At 37.0% G+C, this 26,341-nt stretch overlaps 4 protein-coding genes across 4 annotated transcripts in view; all 4 read left to right on the top strand.

Annotated features, from left to right (window-relative positions):
- Positions 1 to 1,028: 1,028 nt before the first annotated feature.
- LOC117787793 (probable E3 ubiquitin-protein ligase sinah) lies at positions 1,029 to 2,464 on the top strand. The gene has a single exon (XM_034626405.1). The coding sequence runs from the start codon at positions 1,283 to 1,285 to the stop codon at positions 2,240 to 2,242; it is 960 nt and encodes a 319-aa protein (XP_034482296.1). The 5' UTR covers positions 1,029 to 1,282; the 3' UTR covers positions 2,243 to 2,464.
- A 128-nt stretch (positions 2,465 to 2,592) lies between these two features.
- On the top strand, positions 2,593 to 4,576 carry LOC117787792 (coiled-coil domain-containing protein 22 homolog). The gene has a single exon (XM_034626404.1). It carries the CDS (start codon positions 2,732 to 2,734, stop codon positions 4,412 to 4,414), a length of 1,683 nt encoding a protein of 560 aa, XP_034482295.1. The 5' UTR covers positions 2,593 to 2,731; the 3' UTR covers positions 4,415 to 4,576.
- Positions 4,577 to 5,411: 835 nt separating this feature from the next.
- The window catches only part of LOC117789066 (four and a half LIM domains protein 2-like), a 57,987-nt gene continuing 37,057 nt past the window's right edge, over positions 5,412 to 26,341 (top strand). Inside the window, exons 1-3 of the mRNA XM_034628082.1 lie at positions 5,412 to 5,537; positions 6,522 to 6,716; positions 24,854 to 24,939. Coding sequence (XP_034483973.1) covers positions 6,639 to 6,716; positions 24,854 to 24,939 — 164 coding nt within the window. The 5' untranslated portion in view covers positions 5,412 to 5,537; positions 6,522 to 6,638. The remainder of the gene's footprint in view (positions 5,538 to 6,521; positions 6,717 to 24,853; positions 24,940 to 26,341) is intronic.
- On the top strand, positions 17,262 to 20,587 carry LOC117789067. The gene has a single exon (XM_034628087.1). The coding sequence runs from the start codon at positions 17,948 to 17,950 to the stop codon at positions 19,568 to 19,570; it is 1,623 nt and encodes a 540-aa protein (XP_034483978.1). The 5' UTR covers positions 17,262 to 17,947; the 3' UTR covers positions 19,571 to 20,587.

Here is a 26,341-nt window from a genome sequence, read left to right as displayed (position 1 = left end):
TACAGATTTATTCTAGAGAGTTTTTTTTTATTGTGGGTTTTAGTTTAATTTAGTTTGTAAGCCGATCTACGTGGGCAAAACACTTGGAGCGGAGCTGCCCACTATCCACCATCTACACACAACAAACACACACAAGCAACCACACTACACCACAACAAACGATACATCCATATATACATCTATATACTGAGCAGCTAGTTTAGTTAATGTAAATTATTTTATACGAAATAAAATGTAAATGCTATAAAAGTAAACATCACTTTTAACAAAAAATCAACAAATAACAAGAATAAAATAAATACAAAAATTAAACATTATTGATATAATGATAATTATGTAATAACTCGAGAGTTGTAAGCGACAATTTGCGACAATTTTTCTGTTCATGCCAAACGAAACGTAACATTTTTTTTTTAAACGCAACTCCAAATTACGACGATGAAACATCCTCCCAAAAAGACACCAACAAACAAACAAACAAACTCACACACACAAACACTCTTTGTACTAAGATTTTGTCCCCAACAACAACACACAAGCAAAAAGCAATCTAATGTTTAAATATAAATAGTTTAGACCGATCTCCCAAACAGTTGATTTTATATGTTTTCTTCCTAAGTTTCAATGTCAACAAATTGCAATTGGAAATTGTAACTTAGGCAGTTATTTTTCTTAAATAAACTGCAGTATGTTTAGTTTTAACAACAAACACACACACACACACAATGACAACTACTACAGAAAATGAAAAATAAACGTGATTAGTAAAATTGAAAAGTCTTATTAATGAGCCACTGAAATGAAACCAGAAATAAGTCTACGAAACTTTGAAATAAGTTGCCAAAATGAAAAAGCTTTTATGAAATTAGGATATATTGAAATATATTTATTTTATGTATTTCATTTTCCAGAGGTATTTACGTTGAGCGTTATTTCGTTACTTGTTATATAAATAATAATAACAATATAGTTAATAATTTAGATTACAGCAGGCCTGGCCATTTCCATGGAATTGTTGCAGCCAACCAGACGAACAAATTTTAGTTATCTTGAAACCTTAAACAATTTTTTAACAGAACTAAATTGCCAAGCGTACGAAAAATTAACACTGAAACTTTCGATTTTATTTTTTATAGACTCCTCTCTCGGTAGATTGGCATTTCGCATGCTCTAATCGTGCCGTAACCCAAAATTTTCAAGTGCTGCCAGTTTTAGACTGTGGATATTTTTGAGATACCCACGCAATCCAACAACAACATCTGCAACAACAAGAACACGAGAAATGCAACCACGTCGTCAGCGCCCTTCCCCTGATGCACCACAGGCAGCGACTGTAGCGCTGCCCAAGGACAACAGCAGCCAGGAGCAGGACGCGACGCTGGACCAGATGGAGAGTAGCAGCAGCAGTAGCAGTAGTAGCAGCAATAGTTGTAACAGCAGTGACTGTGATAAACCCAGTGAGACGGCAACTAGAGAATTTCTGGTTTCCCTGCTCGAGTGTCCAGTATGCTTTGGCTATATGATGCCACCAATTATGCAATGCTCGCGAGGGCATCTGATCTGTTCGCAGTGCCGCAACAAGTTGAACGTATGTCCCGTTTGTCGTGTTCCAATGAGTAATATACGCAATTTGGCCATGGAGAAGGTCGGCTCCAAATTAATATTTCCCTGTAAACATGCCTGCTATGGCTGTCGTGTTCGTCTATCCTATTCGGATAAGAAGGCCCATGAGGAGGATTGCGAATTTCGACCATACTTTTGTCCCTATCCGGATGAGAAATGTGTGTGGCAGGGAGCATTGAAAGATGTGTATAAACATTTTGTAAGCACTCATCAGAATGTCATTACCATGGAGGGCACCGATATTATCTTTTTGGCCACCAATGTGAATCAAGTGGGCGCACTGGACTGGACCATGATACAGTCCTGTCATGGCCGTCATTTTCTGCTCTCCTTGGAGAAGGTGCAACTTGGCGAGGGCTGTCAACAGTATTTTGCCGCCTGTCGCATGATCGGCACTATGCGAGATGCTGCCGATTTTGACTATCTCATTTCATTGGAAGCCAACAATCGCACCCTTAAATGGAAGTCAAAACCACGATCCATACGCGAAAGTTTCGTTACTTATACTAATGCCGATTTTTTGGTATTAAACAAATCAACAGTGGAGCTCTTCTCGGAGGATGGTAATTTGGCGTTAAATATCATTATCAAAAAGGCCAGCAATGGTGGTCAGGATTGAGCAATTCGACAACTCGCCAACTGGCCATTGTGTCTGTCCAGGGGGCCAAGTCTGTATTGGTCCAGTCCAGTCTCCATAGTGTATCTATTCTTTATGTGCTCTAACATATGTATGATTACGTCGTAAATACTTTGTGGCCAGACATAAACTCATCTATTTTGCTTATCCGTGTGGCAACTGTAATAGCTCTGATAACAAATATATCAACAGATAAATCAGTTGAACAAGTTCTTAGTATGTGTGTGTATAGATATTTGTAAATAATGTGGCTAAAATTAGACAAATACTTTCGCTTAATATTGCTGCTGCTTGCTGTAGTTGAATTTGAATTTAAATTCAATTGTTTCGCGCCGTTTTGTTAACGTTCGTTGGGAATGTCAAATCGTAGAGTTGCAACCGCACCGATAAATATTTGCATGTTATCGAGCAATCGCAAACAAGAGACCAATTTTATTACAATGCCAAAATAAAATGAAATAAATCAAAATAATGGACGAAGTGGATAAAATCATCTTGCACCAGCTGCAACAAATCGATGCCAGCATTGAGTCGACGGATCAATTGGCCAGCTTTACGCCGGAACAGGTGGTGCGAGCTGTGTCCAGTTGTTTGTTGGAAATCAATCCGACAACAATGACAGATCTGCCTCGCTCCTTGCCCGGAGGAGCGATGGCGCAGCGTTTCAGTGTGGCCACCGTGTTGGCCGAACGGTGCAAGGAGACCGGTTACCGTGGTGATATTGGCTACCAGATATTCCTCTATCCCAACGCTGTGGAGCTGCGACGCCTGCTCATGTTTCTCATTGAGCGTCTTCCGCGTGAGCGACAGAATGTTGATAGTTCTGGCAAGGCACACTCAGCACTCAGCGACAGGGAGCAACTGCAGCGGGAGGTGCGCAAGAAGCTCAGCGAGCAACTAAAGGCACCTTGGGTGCCCCAATTCTGTCGCGCCGTTGCCAACCGACAGAAACAGGGCTGCAGTAGTCAGAGCATCGAATTTAAGCCTCATCTCAATCTGAATATTCCAGTCGCCAACTTGGCCGAACGCAGCAAAGAGGTGCAACAGTATTTTGAGCAGCTGGCGCCCAATATATTCCAGCAGGTGGATTCCAGCTCATATGATCTCATTGCCTCAGTGTTGCACAAAAACGATTTGGAGCGTTGGAGTGATTTGGTGCCGACGGCAGTGACTGGCATAAGTGCACGAGAAGAGCCAGAGGATGTGCCGCCTAGTCCCTTACCGCAGGTAGTCGATAGGCTGCCGGAGAGCACGGAGAAGGAGCCGGCGACGCCAGTGCAGCAACTGGAAGATCAAGTGCAGCAGCTGCGCGCAGAATCAGAAAAGTTGATGACACAGCGAAAGACGCTTAATGTCAGCCTGGACACGTTGAGGACACGGGAAGCTGCTGCAGCCGACGAGTTGGAGAGCATACAAGCAATAATCAAGCTGCACGAGCGGAGTTGCCTAGTGCTGGCTGATCCCGAAGAGAACGTTGCCAAACTAGAGGCGCTGCTGCGTGCAACCGAAGCTAAGCGTCAAACGCTGACGCAGCAGTGGCAGGATTACCGCAGTCCGTTGTTAAGCACTCTGGAGCAACTCAAGACGGCCAAGGAAGCGCAGCAGGTGCAGAGCGTGCGCACAGGCATTGAGCAACTGGAACAGGAGCTGCTGGCCAAGACCCAGCTGCACAATGAGCTCACTGTGCGCAGTGCAACGCAGACGCAACTGGCGCCACGCAAGGAATACACGCGTCGCATCCACGAATTTATTGGCAACATCCGGAAACAGCGAGATGATATCTACAAGGTGCTGGAAGATACTCGTCAGCTGCAGAAGCAACTCAACGTGGTTGCAGCACAGCTGGAAAGGCAATTCAACTATACGGATGATCTGCTCTTCCAGAGCGCCAAGCATGATCTGCATGCGAAGAAGGCCTACAAGCTGTTGGCCCAGTTGCATGCGCATTGCAGTGAGCTGGTCGAGTGCGTTACCAACACCGGCAACGTCAGCAAGGAGATTCGCGAGCTGGAGGTGCAAATCGACGGGGAAAAGATGAAGAATGTGCTGACAAGTCTGCAACAGATCACGGGAGACATCAACAAGTTTGAGCAGCACATTCTGGAGCTGCAATCCCAGATACGCACAGTGGAGAATGCAATTACGGTCACCTAAACTAGGCGATAATCGACCGCATAACGATATTAGGATATTTACTTATGTATTAGTGCCAATTATAACAGATCACTCACGCATAGCGTAGTTTCTTGTAGCCAATTTATTATTCTATGCATTTTTAAAATCTAAATAAACGGACCTGATCAATTTCAAAATGAACTACGACTTTAGATCATTCAGATTGTGTTCATATCAGTTTGCTTAACTTGCTATTCGCTTAAGAGATGCTGACATGCTCAACAAATTCCTACATTCTCTTTAACGAAATGCTTGTTGGTGTGAATGGGCTATTAGCCGGCTATGCTCTCTCATTAGTTCGCTCTTTGAGAGCATGCGCTCTTGTTATACTCTTTCGCAGAGTAATGCAGATTTGTCAAGTAAACTGAATTGAGATTTAATTTAAATTAATTAAATCATGTCTATTTTAATACAATTAAGTAGATGCTGTTTTTTATGCCAAAAGTGTTTAAAATATTACTCTAACACTAATGTCAAAAATATAAGTTATAAAAAACAAAAATTATTATTTTGTAGTTTAACTTAAGTCAACTGTTCTTAATTGACTCTTAATAAATAAATAAATAAAAAATTACAATACAATATTAATTAAGTTGATGCTGTTTATTATGACAAAAATATTTTAAGTATTACTCTGAAAATAATGCTAAAAATATAAATTATAACTAAACATAAAATGATAACGAAACTCTTTTATAATAATGTAAATACAATATTAATAATGATTACTCATAATACTGATTACAAAATGTAAATAAAAGTTACAATAATGGTTATGTTAATAATACTAAATAAATAACTGAAATTTATGCTTATAATAGTTGTGAATCTCTTTTTAAATGGTTTAAACAGCTTTCGTTCATTACTCTCTTAAGCTTTAAGAGTATTCAGTCTTCGATATGCTGTTGTACAGCTTTCTCTCTTGTTGTACTCCCTCTGGTTTTTGAATCTGAAGCGGCAGTTATAACTGCCGGCCCCGGACCCGGCTGTTAGTTGTTGCTCGCCTTTTGAAGTGTTTGAAGCTGCAGCGCGTTGGCAGCGTGTCGTGTTGTGTTTTCGTTTCATTTTTGTTGATTTACTTTCGTTTGTTTTTAATTTAAAAGTAAATTTCCAAGCATCAGGCACTTGGCATTGGGCCTAAGTGCCACAAAGCCTAGTGCTCAAGGGTTTCTTATTCTACTAAAATATAAATATAAAAAAAAAAATAATAAAAAAACAAAAATAAATATCAACAAATATATATAACATATCAAAATAAAGCACTTGAGTTGTGTTTCAGTAATGTTGGGTGCTCTTGGTGTTGTTGTTGTGCTGTTGTTGTTGGTGTTGCCCTGTGCCGCTCCAGAACTCGTTTGTGGCCTAGAGTTTTAGGTTCTTTTGCATGCCGCGATAACAAGTTTAACCGGTGTGCGTGTGTGCCGCGTGTGTAATTGTGTGTGACGGCTAGATGTGTGTGTGCAGTGTATGTGAGTGTGTTCGTCTGTGTGAGAGTGTGTGTGTTGTTTGTGCCTCCTTCAACAAACTGTTGCGCTTGGTCGCTTGATGACGTCGTCGGCCCTTTTTTTGCCACTGCTGCAGCTCATAATTAAAAATAAAAAAAATTAATTAAAAAAAAAACGACGCTTAATCAATTGAATTTTAATTAAAATTGCAAAACACTGAAGGTCGTGGCTTTGTAGGGTCACCAAAAACAAAAATACAAAACAACAACAATAATTTAGTTAAAGCCAAAATGAATTGGCCTCTAATTTGGCATTCAACCGGCCGGCTTTGGCTTAAATGTTGTTTTGGGCCCATAAGTTCAGTTATGAAAACACCGTTGAGGTCGATTAACGGTACACGTCACACCTGACTGTCATCAATAGCAACAACAAAACCATTATCAAACCGGCATTAGTAAATAACAATAAATAATAAACAATGAAATATTAGACAGAATAAAAAGTGACAAAAAAGTAAACTTTTCCTGTGCGATTTATTTTTAAACGACTACGCAATAATTTCTATAACTCAATTTGCCAAACTGATAAAATTGATAATAAATTGAAATTGTTAATAGATTTTTTTAAAATTTTATTTCCAATAGCGCGCAATCGTAGTGTAGGCGTCGAAACGAAAAGCAATACAACAAATCAAATAACAGTTAAATAACAATTTAATTAATAGTAATTATAATTAGAAATATAATTGCATTTCATACAACATGACACCATCGCCCACAAAGGAGCTCATGAGTGCGCAAACAATTTCACGTCGTCCCCGCGAGGAGTTCGCCGAGAAGGTGAGTAATCTCCGTGTCCTTAACAACTTTCGAACTGTCCATAAATACTCGAACTCGCGTACATCAATATCACCTTCTGGCTATTTATAAACTATACTATGCTATACTATCGACTTCCTCTGCTTTTATTAATCGACCAAAAAAAAAGTGTGAAAAAAATGGAAATAGAAATGATTGTGCTTTGTATTCTTGGCATGGCTAAAAAATATAAACATTTGCGCGGCTTTTGTTTAATTTTGTTTGTTTGTCCAATGTACATAGTATGCACATATGTATCTATAGTAAACATATGTAGTAACAGATCGGGCAAATAAAAATGTATATGTATCTGTTGTCTGCCGCCTCTCTCGTAATTCAGTCAGTTGCCAGGTAAACTTGACTTCATTTCAAGTACGAATAGTTGCACACCTTTAATCACATGCCACACAAGATTTGGCTCTGACTAATCATACAAATGGCATTTGTCGTGGCCCATACCCAAATGTGATTGATAAGATATCGACAGTCAACGTCAACTGATAATGGATTGTACTGTGAAAGTGCCCAGCATGCACTTGTTGTTTACCTCTATAAATCGATGTCTAGAACAAAGTTTGTTTATAGGGCAAAGTGTATTCATTGAAAGTTTTGCAGGAAATTGACTAACTAAATTTTTAATGCAACTTCTATTCTTGGCTTAGTTGAGAGAATTGATCTTAAGTTAATCAAAAAATATTACTCTGAATATATAAATTGAACCTAACTGAAATATGTTTATGTATAAAAATTTGAATACTTTATTTTGAAAGGAATATACTTAAATTGTTACTTTTTTTAAGATAAGCCCAACCCATTCTTGCAGTGTAATAATTACTTTTCAAATAAGGAATTTGACAATTATTATTTACATTATTTTTTATAGTCGCTATTGTAACAATAGCATCTGCATAATATTTTTTACCAGGGACACATTCCATAGAATTTGTTTGTTTGCTTGTTTTGTTCTCGTTTGTTGCAGTTCCAGCTGACGTCAAAAATCCATTTGAAATGCAAAAATACAACAATAAAAACAAATTCCACTTCACAGCTTAAGTTAAACGAGAGGTCAATGAGTTACAACAAAACAAAAACCAGAAAATAAATGAGAAAACAAAAACAAATGATGACAGAATGAGTCTAAAAAGACTTGTATCTAAATTCCAACACGTTTGCGAGGAATTATTAGTGAAAATATTCGTTATTATAATTCGATTATTATACGTTTCTCTCTCGATATGTGAGTGTTTCTCTAGTCTATTCACAAGTGACAAACAAACAAATAGATAGAGTCATATGTAAATCTGTTAATTTACGGCTTGTATTGTTCTGGTTCGTTGCTTTCACAAGACGACTTTGTCAACGAGAAACGCTTTGAGATACGAATGTATCTGTATCTCAGTCTGTATCGCAGACACCATCAAGACAGTCTGCAGAGTGAACTCTTGAGAAAATAAGCCCAATCAGCAAATTTCCTGTGCCAGTTCACTGATTGATTTGCAACAATTCCACTTTGCGAGTCCAACAGCGGCCAATGTTAATTTCATTTCAAAACTTGCTGCAGATCAATCAATTTGCTGCACACGCTGACCGTCCAAGTTTTATGTGTCTTTTTGTATTTCTTATATCATATATTATGATGTTCTTCTGATGGCATTGACCAATTTGTTAGCTGGAGGTTTTTGGGCTCGCCTTAAATGCGATTCGCATTGAGTTATAACCGGGGACACGGTCTCATCAACACTCGACTGTCGTGCTAACAGCTAATTTTGAATATTCTGCATATGTGTTTTACAAAGAGAAAAATAACAGCAACAAGAATTTCAGTTTAAATTGTGGGCCACATAACGACATGCCGTGCGAAATCTGATGCAATCGATGAGATCATCGCAGAACCTACAGAAAAATATATATAAAACACAAGAACAACAACAGCAAAAAAATGTTAACCGAACCCGAACCTGAAATGCTATTTGACTCTTACGCGAAACTCACACGAGCGTAATGAGCCGACAATAATAATAATAATAATGCTTAATACATAATAATGAAAAAACCCATTTAATTGTTTAATTCATAGAGGCGTTGAAGCTAAGATTTCGATTTCCTCACTTAGATTCATCTGCCAAAAGAGCTTGACTCATTGCACATATGATCTGTGTCGCTCTTATTCTCTTGGCCTCTCTCTTTGTATTCAGAGATACCCAGCACATAAAGTAAGTACAAGGAGGTTGTGTCGAGAGAGTCTGTATTGCTGATAAGCATCTCGGAAGTAGACAAATGTCAATAAATTAGATTGACATACTGATTCTTTGCTTGTGTAACATGATCTTATAGAAAAAAACAATATTAATCAAGGAAACTCTTGAAAAATCATTATATATTCAATTCTATGCCGTTTAACTTTTAGAATTGGAGCAGAGATGCTTGGGACATTGAACTCCAATGATAAGATATTCAAATTTGAAGTTGAGTTTATGCCGTATATCGATTTGCATAACAATCTGAATCGTTGGGGTATTTCTCAGTCAAGCACTCATCTCATCTCACTAAGTTCTATCCGTCTGACTGCCTGTCTGTCTGCCTGTCTTTGGGTCTTTCCGTTCGTCGGTGCATCATCGTGTTCAGTTTGTTTTGGGGTCCTCAGATCTCACTCCTCAGTGATGCATCAATTCCTGCAACTTTCAATTTCTGCCGTTGCATGCAACTTGCGGTCTGCGTTCTTTACACTTTTAATGTTTCAGTTTTTGTCGGCATTTCTGTTGAAAACTATACCGACTATAACTGAGTCATCATCCAGAATCCAGCAGAAATTCTCATATTTGACACGGAAAACCGGAGCTGTCTATAATGTACATATTATATTTTATTTAAGTGATGACTATTGCGCGTTTTGTGGTTTTCAAACTGCGCTTCACTATTTTGTTTATACTTTATGGCTAGATATGAACACTTAGCTACCAAATTAAGATATAAATATTAAACACTTCAATTTTGATATTGAAAAACATTAAAAACTTAAATAAATTGTCTGCGTTGAATAAATATAACATTTGCCTACTACACTATCCATTATCTTGGCGAAGTTTTTAAATTTACACAGTCAAAAATAAGAACAATTTTCTGATAAATAATGATAAAATTAACAGTCCGCAAGAAAATCAGATAAAACAGACATTACGTAGGGAAATCGGGTAAGATTTGAAAAAGTTCTGAAAGTTTAAAGTTTTTAAAAAAAATTATCAAGGGGAGAAATGGAAAATCGGACAGTGATGGGAAAAAATTGAATTTTTCAATTTTGATTCAGATTAAATTTAATCACAAATTGAAAATTTGTAAATGAAATAAATGTAGAGCCAAAGCATAAATAAGTCAGATGAAAATGATATAAGGTTTCTAATTAAACAAAAAAATATATATATAAAGTTTCTTAATATAAATTGATGGCTGCAGATTTGTAGAAAATGCGTGTTCTCCAGTTATTGTTCTCAAAAAAATGTTAATAAGAATATGACAATTTCAATTTATTGCTTTATTTTATAGCTTGGTGTAAGGTTGACTATATATAAATATATGTGTATGTAATAAAGTATATATGTATATATGTTATGTAGCTATTTGTAGCCATTCTAAGCTTATTTGCGTTTTAAAAACCTTGCACTTGTTGAGTTACGCTTGACAGTTGACAACTTTGACAACATTGTCAACTTTTAATTGCATTATTAGTTTTCATAGCCCGGCAATTTGTGTGCTAATGTCTTGAGGCTAAAACGGACCACAGTTCGCAGCTGTGCGAATTGCTTGCTCGGTGTTTCATTGATTCAGCCAACAATTTGGTTAGAAGTTTGGTAAGAAACGTGCCGCTCTCGTAAAGAATACAAAGAATACAAATTTAACACCCGGTTGGCCTCCCCATCGCAATCTAGATTGAGACAGAGTTCTGTGCTGAGCTGGGCCCTAACCCATCAGCATAATCATCTTCTGGCCTGGTAATTGTTGCGTGTCGATGTTATATTTCCCATGGGTGTGTTAGTTAAACTACATATAGTAGATACGAATACACACTGGGTGGCTCCGAGTGGGGTGTCAACTTCGGTGCTCAACTAGAGAGCGCGCCTTACCAAGTTGGCCAAGTGGCCAGGTGGCCAGGTGGCCAGGTGGCCAGGAGGCTTGTCATATCATATGGCAACGTTTGCGCAACGAAATGGTTGCACGAACATCGCATGGGCGGTGGCAGGGATGGCGAACTCGAACCTCCCCCAGAGAGTGTTGGGATCATAGAGATGGTCACGGGTTGCAAGTGAATGAAAACAAAGTTGAGAGTCGTAAATATAATTATATAAATGTACACTGATAAAAAAATGTTCTTAAATCAAGATTTTCGTCGCAAAACTAAGAATTTTGGTCTAAAAATGCGACGAGAACATAAAATTCTTAAATTCAAATAAGACCAGGTTCTTATTACTATTAGAATAAATGTTCTTAACATTAAATAAATTAGAAAAATTTAAATATATATATTTTTTTGTTTTATGCTAATATATTATTTACACTCATTCTGGCTGGTTAATTAATAAAAAGAGCGCCATGGGATCACTTTTGGTTCCAAATAAAATATAACATTATTATACTTTCCTAAAAATTTAAGATTTTTATTCTTATATTAAGAACTGCGATTTTGTAGATTAGTATTCTTAGTACTAGTAGTATGGTCTTAAAATCGTCTTATTTTAAAAACATAATATTTAAGACAAATCTTCTTAAATTTTAAAAGGTGGTAATTTTTTCAGTGTACCTTAGAAATACATATAATTATTTTCCGGTTTAACTTAATAGTTCAACTACTAATAAATACCACTTTATTATTATCCCATTATTATTTTAATACTTAAATAAGTAAACACCATAAAAAGCTGTCTTGTTTTTTGTGTCATCTCTAGTTTAACTGTTTGTTGTTGTCTTTAGCCAAAATACAATTTTGTGTATAGGGCGTGGCATTTTGGCGTGCGTGCCGCCCACTGACAGCGCCCAGCTCATATATGTATTTGTATTTGTCTAAGTATAAATATTGGTATATTATTAATTTAATTGATTTTTGGCTTAATGCGTTGATTTTCCAACAGCTGGCAAAATAACAACAAGTTTATTGCAGCCATTTGTTATTTTTAGACAAGTTTTCGAGAAAGCATTAAAAATAGCAAAATTTATGTTAAATTCAGTGAGTTTAGCATTCGCATAGCTTCAATCGTTTTGCCAGCTGCCCACAGTCATTAGCTGGACTTCAATCCGAACTCACATAACCCCAAAGCAATTAACATTAGTCAAACATTTTATGGGATGGGACGCACATACGCGTATTTTTAATATTTTTGCGATTTGTTTAGCTTAAAATTCGTTTTAATTATTGCTAATCACCTGCGAAGTCAACGCCACAGCAGTTGAGCTAATTAAATGGTTAACACGATGTTAAAATACTCTTATCGCTTTGATCAGATACGAACGTATTTGATAGATACAATAACTCATTTTGTCACTGGCTGGAGAATAACTCATGTTATGTTTGCTTTGACACGATTCCGACCAGCAATTAAATCTAAATTAATTTAAATAAATTATTTTAATTAATTCCTTATAAAATTATGATATCTTTAAACTCATCTTAACATTTTTAAAATCAAGAGCAGAAACAAATTAATGAAAACTAATTCTAGATTGTTTAGCATTTAAATTGCAAATTTCAAGACGAATGGTGTGTAGGGCATCTTTTATTTGATAACTTCTCTCTTGCTACCTTTCTTTTTGATTCAAAAGGAACAACTTGTAAAGAAACAATTTTGACAATTTCCTTTCAAGTCTATTAATAACTATGCGTAAAATGTTTTCTTTGAGGTTCTTTGATTTGGTTCTCTCTTCTTTTTCATTATGTTGCCAAAAGTTTTGTAGATAACGAAAAGCAAACGAGTTATGTTTGCCAATAAGTAAATTAAACAAATTCTTTTTTTTTTTTGTTAAAAATAAATTTGAACGTCATGGCCTATCGCTAACTGGGCACAAACGAATAGCAACAACAGTTTGGGCCCCGTTAGCGGTCCAACTACTCGTACAACACTCGAAGCAAGCAACGAAGCAAACGAAGCAACATCTCAACAACTCAGCAACTTAACAACTCGAGTGTCTGCATTTTCTGTTGCTGTTACTGTTGCTGTTGCTGTTGCTGCTGCAGCTGCTGCCTCCTCCTGCGTCTATGGGCCATTAAAACGCCATATGGCCTTTCTCCAAAATTCAAATAAAACAGTCATGAGACACGTCATGAGGCGCAAGCAACGGTTGCCCCGGCTACAAAGAGTTGCAAAGCTCGCGTCATGCGTGCCACTTGGCACCTATGTAGATAAGAGGAGTATGTAGGGTCTATGCGAGGGTGGTTTCATTAGATATTTAAAAAATATACAAATATACAAAAAATTATAATTAGAAAGAAATTTATGAAAATTTATGAAAATACAAAGGCGTTTATCACAGTTCTCTATCTAATTAGATCATTCATAAGAACTTCCATATCAACTAGCAACGCAAATTATAAGCGATCAAAAGGCAGATTATTTTAAAACAATATATTAAACTATATTAATGAATTCTAAGGTAAAAGCTTTCTCTAAGTTGTTATCATATACAGTAATTGATGGTATTGGAAAATACAGAATATATAATTTCCATATACTTTGAAATATTTTTAAATTTTAGTAAACATTAAATTACAAAAAAGAAAAGTTTTAATTTTATAAATGAATTAAAGGCCTGCAGTAATTTTCTCGGTTAAACTTTATTTTTATATTTAAACTATGCTACTAATTCATCAATTAAGCATATTTCCTAAATTTATATAAAATTTTAAACTAAAGCTTGTATAAAAATTATAAATGAATTTAAGGTCTGTAGAAATGTCCTTTGTTAAACTTCAATAGTATATTTTAACTATTATTATTAATTTAAAAAAAACTGTACTATTAATTTTTTAAACATATTTTCAAAATTTATATTAAATTTTGAGCTATTGCTTGTCGACTTTTAGTTGGCGTCAAATAAATTAATGTAATTAAAAAAAAATTGTAAATATGTATAAAAAAGGGAAAGAAAAAAGAAAATATTAAGTAAGATCTCAATTTTTCCAAGGATTTGCAACTCCATATTTTATTCATTATCCATTGAAATTAGTTGAACCACCCTCGCTTGTTACTATCGGTATTTACAATGGTCTATTTTGTGCGCCGGTTGTTACGTGCACCGCCGGCAACCGGTCACGTTTCGTGTTGTTGTTGTTGCTATTGCTGCTGAAGCTGCCGCTGGAGAGCTGGAGAGAGAGTCAGAGTCTGGAGTCTAGTCGTAGGTAGAGTAGTTGTGGCTGAGGCTGTGACTCTGACTGGTGTGGTTGTGGTGGCCCGTGGAGACTAGCTGACTGGATGGCTGAGTGGCCAGCTGTGCAGACCGCTGCTCATAACTGTAAAAACACGCTCGCCCACTTCCTTAAAGCATGGAGGGACAGCAAGACGGACAGAGTGTCGGACTAACGGACAGACTGACATATTGTCCATGTGGTGTGTGTTTGATTTTTGGTTTCATTTATTGCTTCATTGCTGGCATTGTTGTGCGAGTGTGTGTGTGTGTGCTTGTCATTGGCAGGCTGTGTGTGTGAGTGTGTGTTAATTTTTAATTGTGCTAAATGTGCACATAAATATCAAGACAGATAAACAGAATGCAACAATAGCAACAACAATCTATTCACAGTTTTTCAATTTCAACACCCACCCATGATTTGGCTTATTTGAAGCTTTTCGTTGTTGCTGTTGTTGTTGTGCTTGTTGTTGCCATTGGATGAGGGGCATGAATGGGAATATCTGCTGCTGCCGCCTTTTGTTGCCTGACATTGGCACCAACAGCTGTCATTGCGAGTAAAAGTGTGTGTGAGAGTGTTTTTTTTGTGTGTGTGTGTGTGTATGTCTGTGTTTGTGTGGGGTATGACTTAATAGCTGATAAATAATATTACTCGCATTCGTAAATGGTCGTCACATGTGCGTCTTGTTGTGGACAAAATGCATACAAAATATGTCAAATGCTCATTGGCCATTATCGAAACGAAGATACAATTGTATCTCGTGGGACACAAATACATGTTTATTGGAGTGCCTGCACACTTTCCTTTTCCTTTTCCATTTCCATTTCATACATAAATAACGACAGTGAAACAACTTTGTTGGGGTCCTCAAGGTCCACTTACGGGTATTTTTGGATGGGCTTTTCACAACAAATTGCTTCTATTTTGTTCAGTAACATGTATAGTTAAAAATGTGTGTGTGCATGTCTATAGTCAAACATACATTTAATTATGCCCAGGAGAGAAATAAAGTTAACTTTTAAGCAATGTTTATTGCAGTTAAAAAATAAAAACTTCAAAGTTACTTTTCTCTTTTTATATTTTTTAGAAAATAAGAAAATATTTTTTTTTATTAAATTTAGTTTTGTTAACATCATCATCTGATATAGTTTTTTGCCCATTTTTCACACTTCGTCAAAATTAGCTTCCAAATAACACACTTATTTGCTTCTTTTCCATCTGATTTGAATTATTATTATTTTGTTAAAGATTAAACAAAAATCCAAACAATTCGCATAAACAAATTTATTGCATATTCCCATTCCAACACTCAGTTGTTCTACATAATAAACATTTTGCCGTAATAATAATTCTTTGGTGTTGTGTGGTATTTTGACCCACTGCTGCGTGAGGCTTGAGGCTTGAGGCATGTGGCAGGCCAACAATTCAACAAAATCGTTCTGCAAGAGCTTACGAGGTTTACCCCAAAAGTTGTATACCAAACATTCTATGAAACTTTTCTAAGTTTTTGTACACAGCTCTCCCAAGTATGTGTGTGTCTATGAGTATTCATGTTTTTATGATTCTGCAAATGGCGTGAACTTTTTTCCACCGCCCGCTGTGATTTTAGATTGCCAAGAAGTGTGTACATGACTTGTACTTTATAAAAGAGGCTGCTAGTTGCCCCTAACCCCTTCCACCATTTCCATCTTCCATCTTTTCACATGACTACATTTCTAAATATTTATTTAGTAAATTTTCAAATTTATTCAATTTCAAACAAGTTGCAAAGAATTTTCATTGCCTACTTTTAGGCAGCTGCTTTTAATGTCAAACAGCATGCCGGAAAGTAGGCAACAAAATTTTTAATTTATGGTCAGCTTATTTTGCGGTATACAATTTCGAATTCTATTTGTTTATGCCATTGATTCAGAAAAGGGAATATAACTGTCGATATAATATTGCTATGCAATAGTTAATATTCATGTGGGAATAAAACACGTGGAGTCGCTTGCGTATTTTATTCGTTAAGTCATCGTAAATAATTAAATGCGAACAGCTGCGATTGCTGCTACTGCAATCAAAAGGCTATTCGCACTTGTACAAGTATAAAAAGATACAGATACAATCTAATGACTCGCATAAGTTTGGCGGAATCGGAAGCGAAACAAATCAAATGACACAAAAGTGCGCACACGAAACTCAATCACTCATTAAGGCGAACAATGAGACGTCTAGCATCTCGGCAAAGCCATCAAAAGCCATCGATAAATTCAGAGTAGACTACGAGCACACCGCCGCACAGTGGTCAAAACTAAGTAATAAATGTGAAATCTTTTTGAAAATAAAAATAGTTCACGAGCCAAATATATAATTGTAATAGTTCGATATTTATAAAGGTTTTCACTCTAACTCTTGTTGTTGCTTAAATAAGTAGATACTCTCTTACCAGATTTTGAATAGTCCAATTATTGATTATCTCATATTTTATGCATGATTTGGCAATAATTTCTAAGCATTTTATGTAAAATATCTTGCAGTTAGTTAAGTGAGATCTTATTTGGACATTGCAAAACGGTTTAAGGTCAATAGTATCAAATTATCTTAATTACATATTTTAACTAAATTGATTTCAATTTTTTTTTAGTCCTAAAAAATGTGTGCTTAAAATACCATGTTTTTAATTACAAAATTAAAGTATCTTTTTGATTTCTTTATATAGGAAATAAATTCAAAGAGGAATAAATAAAAAAATTAGCTTAGCAGTACAAAATGAGCTATTTTTTGTAAAATTAACAAAAATTAAATGTACAAAAATTAAGTGAACTTCCTGTACAACTAAAACTAAACAGAAATATTACATAATTAAATAAGCTCAACTTAAATTGAAAAGTAAAAAAACTGAGAAAAAAAATGGTAAAACTTTTATTGAAAACTAACTGTGACTAGTAAATAAGCTGAAAGAGAGATTGACTTAAAATTTATATTTGTGGATGGTAAATTTTCAATATTTGACTACTTATTTGTGAGACTTGAACCACTGTGCAGGTTTATTGGTAAAGAACGGAAACTGCTTAGTTGGCACTTCAAACAGTCAACCAAACAAAGGCAAATGGTCACAACTGAGGTGTTGCTTTTGTTGTTGTCGCTTAGTGTGTGCAGTTGCTGTTGTTGTTGTTGTTGTTGTGGTGGTTAGTGTTGCATTGTCTGCTAAACGCTAATGCGTTAAATGAGCTGTTGATGCCCCGTGCCAGATAACTAATTAGAGCGCTTTCTGGTGCATAAATTACGAAATAAGTTACAAGTCGAACCCGAAACCTCAATTAACTTTATGTGAAACGCCTACGCACAGCGCTGTCGAGCTACGCAGAGAAATACAGACACAAAGCGTTAGATGTTATGGCCATAATAATAAACATGATGATGACGTTAAGTATACGCCAAATTGGTCAAAACAAAATAGAGAAAATATGACAAACAAGCGACGCAACGAACGAGTGAAACGAATGGCAAGATCGTGAACAAAAAAAAAAAATACCCGAACGTCAAGCTACAGAAATTCTAGTGATCCGCGTAATAACTGAAGTTAATGCCCCGCTCATTGGCTCATACGTTGATTCAGTTGCTCCGTGGCAGTTGACAGCGCCGCACGCGAATCGTAAACGCAAAAATTTATAAGAAAAAGTGAGAAAAAGCGAAGCTTGAACGAGAGTCGCTTTTAGACTTTGAACAGACAAACATACAAAACAGACAGACGGACAGACAGACAGACAGACAGACAGACAGTCAGTTTTGTCGGTAGTTTTGCTTGACGCCGCCGGGGCGGATTGCTCAAGGTTAATTCGAGATGTCATTTTTTCGCAACATTCGCTCATCGTTGGCATCGGCGACGTCGTCGAGAAAGAGCTCGTCCCGCGACACGACGCCAGTGCGCAGCTGTGGCTCCCGACCGGCGAGTGTGATCAGCTCTCGACGGGATTCGACCACGAGTTCAACATTGCAGCGTGGCGACACCTTTATATTGCATGGCTCCGATGAGGAACAACAGCGTCCGACAGACTCCAACAGCAGCACGCTGGAGAAAAAGTCCAAAAAGTCGAAAGTTTTTAGTAAATTCAGCACGTTTACCAAGCGCAAGAAGACACCCTCGCCGGAGGAGGTGGCCAGCTATGAGCATCATCCCAGTGATTCGGCCACAAATACTTACTACAAGTGGCGCAGTGATGGGGATCGCATGTTGGACTATGATGCACACTCGGACCCATTTAATTTCCTCTACGAGCAGCAGAGCAGCCTCAAGTCCGGCAGACAGTCAGCTGAAGCTGCAGTGCAACGCCAGTCGAGTCAGTGCTCCAATTCCAATTCGAATTCCAATTCCAGCACTGGCAGCTTTGATTCCAGCACTTATCGCAAGAGTAAAACTCCAACGCATCTGCGAGAGCAACTGGAGCAGCTGAAAACCCACTCCAATGACGATCTGCTCGAGGAGGATGAAAAGGAAAAGTACAAAACGGTCACACTGAGCAGTTTTCGCAAATCGTTTCGCGATCGCTTGCTGCAACAGCAAAAGGAGACGCCACACAATCCCGCCTGGTTTGTGGAGGTGCCACCGCCTGTGGCGCCGCCGAGCAATAGCCGTGCCGAGGCCAAGGAGAACCGGCCGGACTTTCTGGTCTTTGAGAATGACAATTATCGCCCACAGTCGCGCTCGCCGCTGCGGGAACGCCCCTCACGCTCCGCCACCCGCTCGCCCGTCAAACGCAATGAGACTTTTCGCGTGGCACAGCCCACATTGCGTCATGTGTCGCCGTCACCGACGCCGCCAACGTCCTCCATACGCATTGAGATCAAGAACTCCATATTGCCGCACTCACCCGGCCGTCTAGTGCCGGTGGGCGTGGCCAAGCCCATGCCGACCACAGAGTACTATGCACAGCGTCTGTTGGCCAACAGCGTGGCACGACAGCCGTTGCATGGCCCAGGAGCTGCCAAATGGTATCGCCAACAGGCTCAACACTCACCCACACGTTTTGGTGGCATGCCACATGCCCAGCAGCACCATCAGCAACCACAACCACAACGGAATAGTGGTCGTTATCAGACCCTCGTGCACATTGGCAGCGAGCAGAGCAAATTGTCTGCCGCTCCAGCTTCAGCTTCAGCTCCAGCTCGAGGACGTGCCCCAACCCGCGTGCAACTCTACGGCAACAAGCCAAGCAGTCGACAACAACAGCAACAGCAACAACCACCTTCTGCCACCTACTTTGGCGGTCACTACAATGCACCTGCAACTACAGCGATCACCGTCGGCAAACCATTGTCCAGTTCTCGAGTCTCCAACGTGGGCGTCTCCAGTGCCAATTGGGGGCGTCGCGATCAGCCGTCGCCAAGAGTCGTTGCCGCCCACGCCCACGCCCCCGCCCCCGCGCAACGACGCAATCGTTCTCCCATCAAGATTCCATGGCGTTAGATCGAATATATTCGAATACACTCGAACGAAACGAACGATCAAAAGATCAAGATACTCACTGATCCGCGATCGGCTTTGACAAATAAAGCAATAGTTGTTTGCTCAGCACATGTGCTAGTATCTAGAGATGAGCGCGTGACACGACACGTTGCAATAGTCGAAAATAAATAATTTCAAATTTATAGACAAAAAGTAACAAGATACTAAAGAATCCGACATAATAACTTTAAAGAAAATATTCTTTACTGAGTAAAAGCTCTTTTTGAGGTAGCAAAAATTTAAGGCAGAGTATCTTAAGATTGTAAGGTATTAAAAAGTATTGAAAAAGTGTGTAGATTTATTTCACAAAAATCAAAGAATCTTAAGATATTTTATAATAGCTTAGAAAAAGTTTCGAAAACGTTACGTATTTCAGAGTCTCAGATCAAACTTGATTCTTAAGACAAGAATTGTCAAAAAAAATAGGGATAAATTAATAATGAAGTATATATCTATGTTTATCAAAGAATCTTGAGATTTGTAGCAGATAAAACGGTTTTCGATTGCTTAAAAACAATGTCAAACAGTAGAAATAATTAAAAGCGCTTTCATTGTTAGAGTTGGTACTAAACTAAATATACTGAGCTTCGTGACACGTGCCCATCTCTAGTTAAATAACCGATTGCTGATCATATGAGTTAAGCGACACCTCTTGCGTCATGCAGAACCGTGGGACGTACTATAGTGAATATTATTTATTTTCTTTACAAATTGTGCTAACAATTGATATCTGTGTACAGTCGAAATGTCTTCTCTCCACATTCTTTCCCCATGTGCGTTGTATGTAAAATAATTATAATTAAGTAAACAAATGAAACCAATAAATGCGAATAAATACACAGAAAATGATACAGAGATAAAAAAGAAATACAGAAAATCGGCGTGTTGTGTAAATTGATAATTATCATTTGTTGGCATTGCCCGTGGCCAAAATCATTTGGTAACAAGCACGGCTTTAAGTAGTTGCAGGGCCATTAACAAAAAAATAAGTGGAACGCACATGCTAAAGTAAACACTCATTCATTTATGTAGTTACTCACATATCCATTGAAAATCGAATCTCAAATTCGGACCCAATATTGTACAATATTTTATTGAGGTGTTAATTATTTTTGGGGTCGACGTTAAAAATCTTGAGATATTATACTCGTAATATTAAATTTAATTTTCATTCCAACTTGATTTGTATTTTTGGTAAATAATATCCGAACGAGATTCCAAGTCTCGTCTGACTGACTGTGCATTGAAATGGGCGAGCGTTACGTGATGAGAATTCATTTTCATATACCATATACCATATACCATATTCTGGTCTTGGGTGGGGGGTTTAGTTACTTTAGAAAGCTTAAGGAGATGCGCTTATTATGGCCGTATTTGGTTACGACAATTCTTAACGCCTAACGGCATAAATTGTCCCGCAGAAATAACAATAAAAAATGACGTCAACATGAGATTTGATTGGGTTTCGGTGCACCTTTTGAAATCTGGAAAACAAACAAACAGTCTGAGTATTCGTATGGGTGAATAAATGAATCGCGCCAAATATGAGTATGAGTTAAGCCAAAAATGATTCATACTTATTAAGCCCGCATTGATTTGCTTAACAAATTTAACATTTCAACCATATTTGGATTGCAATTTCTTTTTAAATTTTAAATACATAATTTTATTCTGTTTAAAAAAAAAATTGTTGAAAGTAGGAGAATATGTCTAAGGGGTCGACTATGAAATACCCTGTGTTCAGTTATAAAAAATTTAACAACAATCACTTGATGGCGCCAATTTTTAATTGCCTGATTCACATTGTTTATTCCTTTTTTTTTTTGGTAACCTCTGTGTTTAATACCCGATAGGTATGCAATTTTTAGAATACAGGAAGACTGCATTCCAAAGGTTATATGCTCAATTAAATATTTACACAATGCTGCAATACCTCTATCGTTAATTTTCAATGAGCTTTGCTTATAAAAAGGTAATTGACCTAACACCTTTTGCACAATTATTATTAATGTATACATTTCCTTTGAATTGCACATCATTAAACCGTCAATTTTATTTCTGGAGAAACAAAAAAAAGAAATAAACAAAATATCAACACAAGAAATAAACAGAAACTGTTTAAAAAACTTAGACTCTATTAAGAAAGAACTGTCACTCTGCAAATCGATGGCCTTTCTCTCTGCACTTCTTAGTTTCTTCAGCAGCTCTTAGTTAACTACTAATTAGCAAATCACTGCTCTAATATCACTTTAAGCTTTGCCAACATATTTCACTTTCTAATGTGGCCACAACGGGGCCAGTGGCTGTTTAGTCTATGGCCAAAAACAATTCGCTCATTGAGCTCAGGCCAGAGAAGTCATCAGCTAAACTTGGCTTAAACTACAACAACAAGTGTTAGTCGCTGATCTACGCATGATCTTGAACTACATAAATATACTTGGCAGTTGTTGTTGTTTTTGTTGTTACAACGCATTTGAAATAAGGCATTTAAGCCATTTTCTGTGTGAGGCATCTTAACTAGACTGTGAAAAATAAATGTAATGTAAACTTGGAGTCGTAACCTCGCTTAGGTGTGACTCTATGGGCTGAAAGGAGATCTATTGCGTGGGTCGGCAAACAGGTTAAAGACGAGTATCATCATCATTATCATTATCATCATTATCTTCAACTGCAGCCCAAAGTCGTGTTAATTAATGCGAATTTTTCGACAAACCAACACCAAAAACCAACGAAATCAGAGACACTTAACCAGAACCGACAATTTCGACTTCTGTAATTCTGTTAATTCCGTATTTAAAGTCTGCTATTTTTTCGTTTTATATATTATTGTTGTTTCTGTTAATTTTCTCTTTGTGTGTTTTGCAATAAACAAACACTTACGGGTTCTCTTGTTCTGCTGCTTTTTAACGATATGTGGCTCAAACGTAGATTGTTTTCCAAGTAACTTAAAGCCGGTTTTTTGAGCTGTTGTTGCCGACGACATACGGACTCTTTTTTTTTTGTATTTTAAATTTTTATTTTTATATTTCAAAGTGTAGACAAACAGTCAACAGTCTCGGCATAGCGTCATAGTTTGAAAATGTATCTTAAAGTTGACTGAGCAGCTCATTCAGCTACATATACATAGATACAGATACAAATTCTCAAATTTGTTTGCCCAGAACTTTGGATCAAGTGCGTGGGCGTGAACTGTCACTGTCTTTATATTTGTATATATATATATGTCTGTGGGTAGAACTAGTTCTCATTCCCATTCACTCGTATTAGCCGATATAGTTTATATGCAACCAACATGTCCCACTTCAGATGGTAAATTCAACAACATTATTTTCCCAGCGCATTTTTGGACAGTTTTTATTTACATTCCAAATAGGATTTGTAGTTGATAAAACTCGACTCGTATGACATCATTATAGAACCACAAACTACATTACATATATTTACATTTTTTGTTATACTTTAATTTGTTTGTTATTCATATGATTTTTGCTTTGAACGTAATTTGTAAGCGGTAGTAAGGGGTTTTCCCTTGCTTATGATCTGTAATTTGATCAGTTGTTTGTTAAAATAGATCCTACTTAATTTATTAAATAGAAATTAATTAGATTGGTTGACTTTTTGTTGATAACTTTAATGAAATGTGAAATCTTTCCATAGAATTGTATTGTTTGTGTTGAGTTTGTTTCGCTCTCATATGAAATTATAATTATCTGGCTATTAATAATATTTTTGGCAAGAGTCAGCGCTAAATGATGCTGGTGTTTCCCCTATATGGTTTCAGCTGATTTCAGCTCCAAAATTTGCTAATGTCATCTGCGTTAATTTGTTGGAATATGTAAATGTTTTGTTGTGTGTTTTTGTAGCAAATTGCGAAACAAAGTGGAAAACTTTCGCTATTTTGAGAGATGCGACAGCTGATGAATCGAGAATGCATTATAGATTTATTGTCATTGTCATGTGCTTAATTGGCACATCATTAATCTATCTGGACTGCAAACAACAAAAGAAAGAAGACAGAAGTCAGAAGTCAGAGTTGGAGGAGTTAAGTGGAAGTCAAACATTTGTTCACTTGAGTAGTCAACTTGCAACTTAATGCCGCATCCGTCAGTCGAGTATGCGCCATTGTCTACAGGCTTTGTCACCCATTCGCATTCATTCATCCATCCATCTATCCAACCAACCAACCAACCAGACAACCAAACAGCCAAGTTGGCTTTGAACTGGGTCAGCATCGATTTTCAGTACGCGACGTGTCACAATTATCGTTGGATTCGACAATTGCCTTTGCCCACAAAGGGTCAAAGGGAGTGACGCTAAAAAGAGGAGCTCAATTTTCGAATGCACTCAAAGGACCTGCCGCATCCTGCTCCTCCGCAACCTGAATAATAATATCAGATGCAAAAAGTCATTCAACAAAAAAAATAAAAAAATTTAAAAATATATTACTGCAAATTTTGCTGCAGTTTGTCAGCCACAATACACACAACACATCACAGTCCACACACACGCCACACTCGCTTTTCCACTCACACAAAGACAAAGAAACATGGCCAAAATCGGAATGGAAACGTGCCAAGTTGTTGTTTGTTGTTTGTTTGTTGTTGTCCTACATATATTTTGGTGTAATTTTGGAACAAGTGTCGCTGGTTTTGCCTGCAGAAGGCAAAGCTGCAGTCATTTGGCTATGCTAAGCCTCTCTGACTGTTGACCTCTCTGGCAGTGTATCTCATGCGGACTTCGGAGCCTTGCAATTGCTGCAATTGCATCTGTATCTGTATCTGCATCTCAAACCAGTTAAAAGGGAGACACAGAATAAGCACATGGCGCAATGACGCGTAAATGCACAAAATACAAATTAAGTTGTGTACTTGTAAAACGCTTAAATACTCTGCATAGAGAAAAACTGAGTGTTCTAGACAGAAAAGGCAATTAAATAATAAAATTTTATAAAGCAATTAGGTATGTTGTGCTTAAACGTCAAGGTTGCACGTCAAGCGGTTTGGCCTGTACAAACACTTTAAATAAATATATAGATATCCTTTTCGTAAAGAAAATTATCTTATAATAATTCTTCACCATTTATGATTTTTAGCAAAAAGTGTTTGTTGTTTATGTATAGGGTATATTGCAGTTCATCAATCAATTCTCTTTTAAAAATATCCCCTTTATAATTATTAAGTTACCGTTATATAGGTATATAGCCGTACAATATATAATAATCCAATTAAAAATGACTAATTACAGGGTGTCATTATTCGCGAAGTCGACGACGGTGTTCGCTGTGAGCTATGCAAATCAGAGTGTCCCGGTTTTGCGGCCCACGACTGGAGGTGAGTAAAAGTTATTTTCTTAATTAAAAATACAAATATTGCGTATACGTGACGTAAACTTACGTTCAAAAACTGTTCCATTTCTTATTTGAAAATCTAATATAATATTGAGCGCTAGGTTTTAAACGAGCCGTCACAATATTTCGGACACCACTGTAAAAGCTTTCCGAAAGCTTTTGTGCGTTTTAGTTATAATAAACTGTCGCTAGATGGCGCTGGCACTACTCATGTCCGTAATTTATAAATACGTTAGTCGAAAAATGCGATATTTAAAATCAAATCAATATTTTTGGCAATATTCCCACGCCTCCTGTCACCACCCTCATCCCAATCAACAGTCCCGTACATGTGGCCATTTCTCTTAGCCAAAAGATAAATAAATAATGCGTCATCGTTGGCAAAAATCATCGGTAGTCGTTGCCAAAAATATTTTGATCATAAAACTTGAAAGAAAAACAAAATGTTGAATTAAACGGTAAAGCCGCAAAGCTGAAGGCGTCGTCTGTGGGCGAATTCTGGCCAAAAATGGGATGACAAAGTGCAACGGCATGCAATAATAAATTATGGTGTTGCACAACAAAACAAATATTAAATGTATTTAGTTAGATAGCATTTTTATGGATCTGTTAATGAGGCAATTGATGCACATTTAATTGTAGTATGCAAATAATTATGCAATTCTGCGTAAAAAAAAGAATGCAAATTAGAATGTAAATCGTTTTGCAAATTGGCAAAAACACTTAACGCTCTCCGACCACAAATTCAAATTACGCTATTAATTTGTGAAATTAGTTTGTCTGACTGTTCTGCTTTCCTTTGTCTAACTGCGGTTTTGTTTGCATTTTCATTTCGATGCTGGCCGCTCGCCAAATTCATTGAGTCGGGGGCAACGGGGCGAATGCGTAATCGCAACTTTTGATGATATATGGGGCGTATACGCGTTTCATTTTAACTGCTCGGGTTTTTAGCTTATTTAATTTGTAATCACCACACACTTTTCTATGCGGGTATATATTTTGCTATAATTAATTTGTTTTGTTCTTGTTTTATGTTTTACTTTATGGACGTCTGGTTGACTTTAATATCAATGAATATTGGACATAAATACGAAATTAAAATAAATAAATAGAGCCATTTTATAAATATAAACAGATTCATTTTTATTGCGCAGGAGTTAGTTAAATTAATGAAGGCATATATTAAAATTGTCAGCTGAATTTTGCAGGTGAAGACAGTAAGATGTTAAATTATAATATGAGAAAAGATTTCATGCATTAAATGGAATAGTTGAAATACCAAAATGTCTATTAAATTGCTATTGTGAATACTTCTAAAAAACAATAACAAGAACATTATCTATCCCATAAAAAACTCAGCATGATAGGCAAACTTTTTGTACTGA

The sequence above is a fragment of the Drosophila innubila genome, assembly GCF_004354385.1.
Source record: "Drosophila innubila isolate TH190305 chromosome 3L unlocalized genomic scaffold, UK_Dinn_1.0 0_D_3L, whole genome shotgun sequence".
Lineage (NCBI taxonomy): Eukaryota > Metazoa > Arthropoda > Insecta > Diptera > Drosophilidae > Drosophila > Drosophila innubila.
This window is presented reverse-complemented; position numbering and strand designations above follow the sequence as displayed.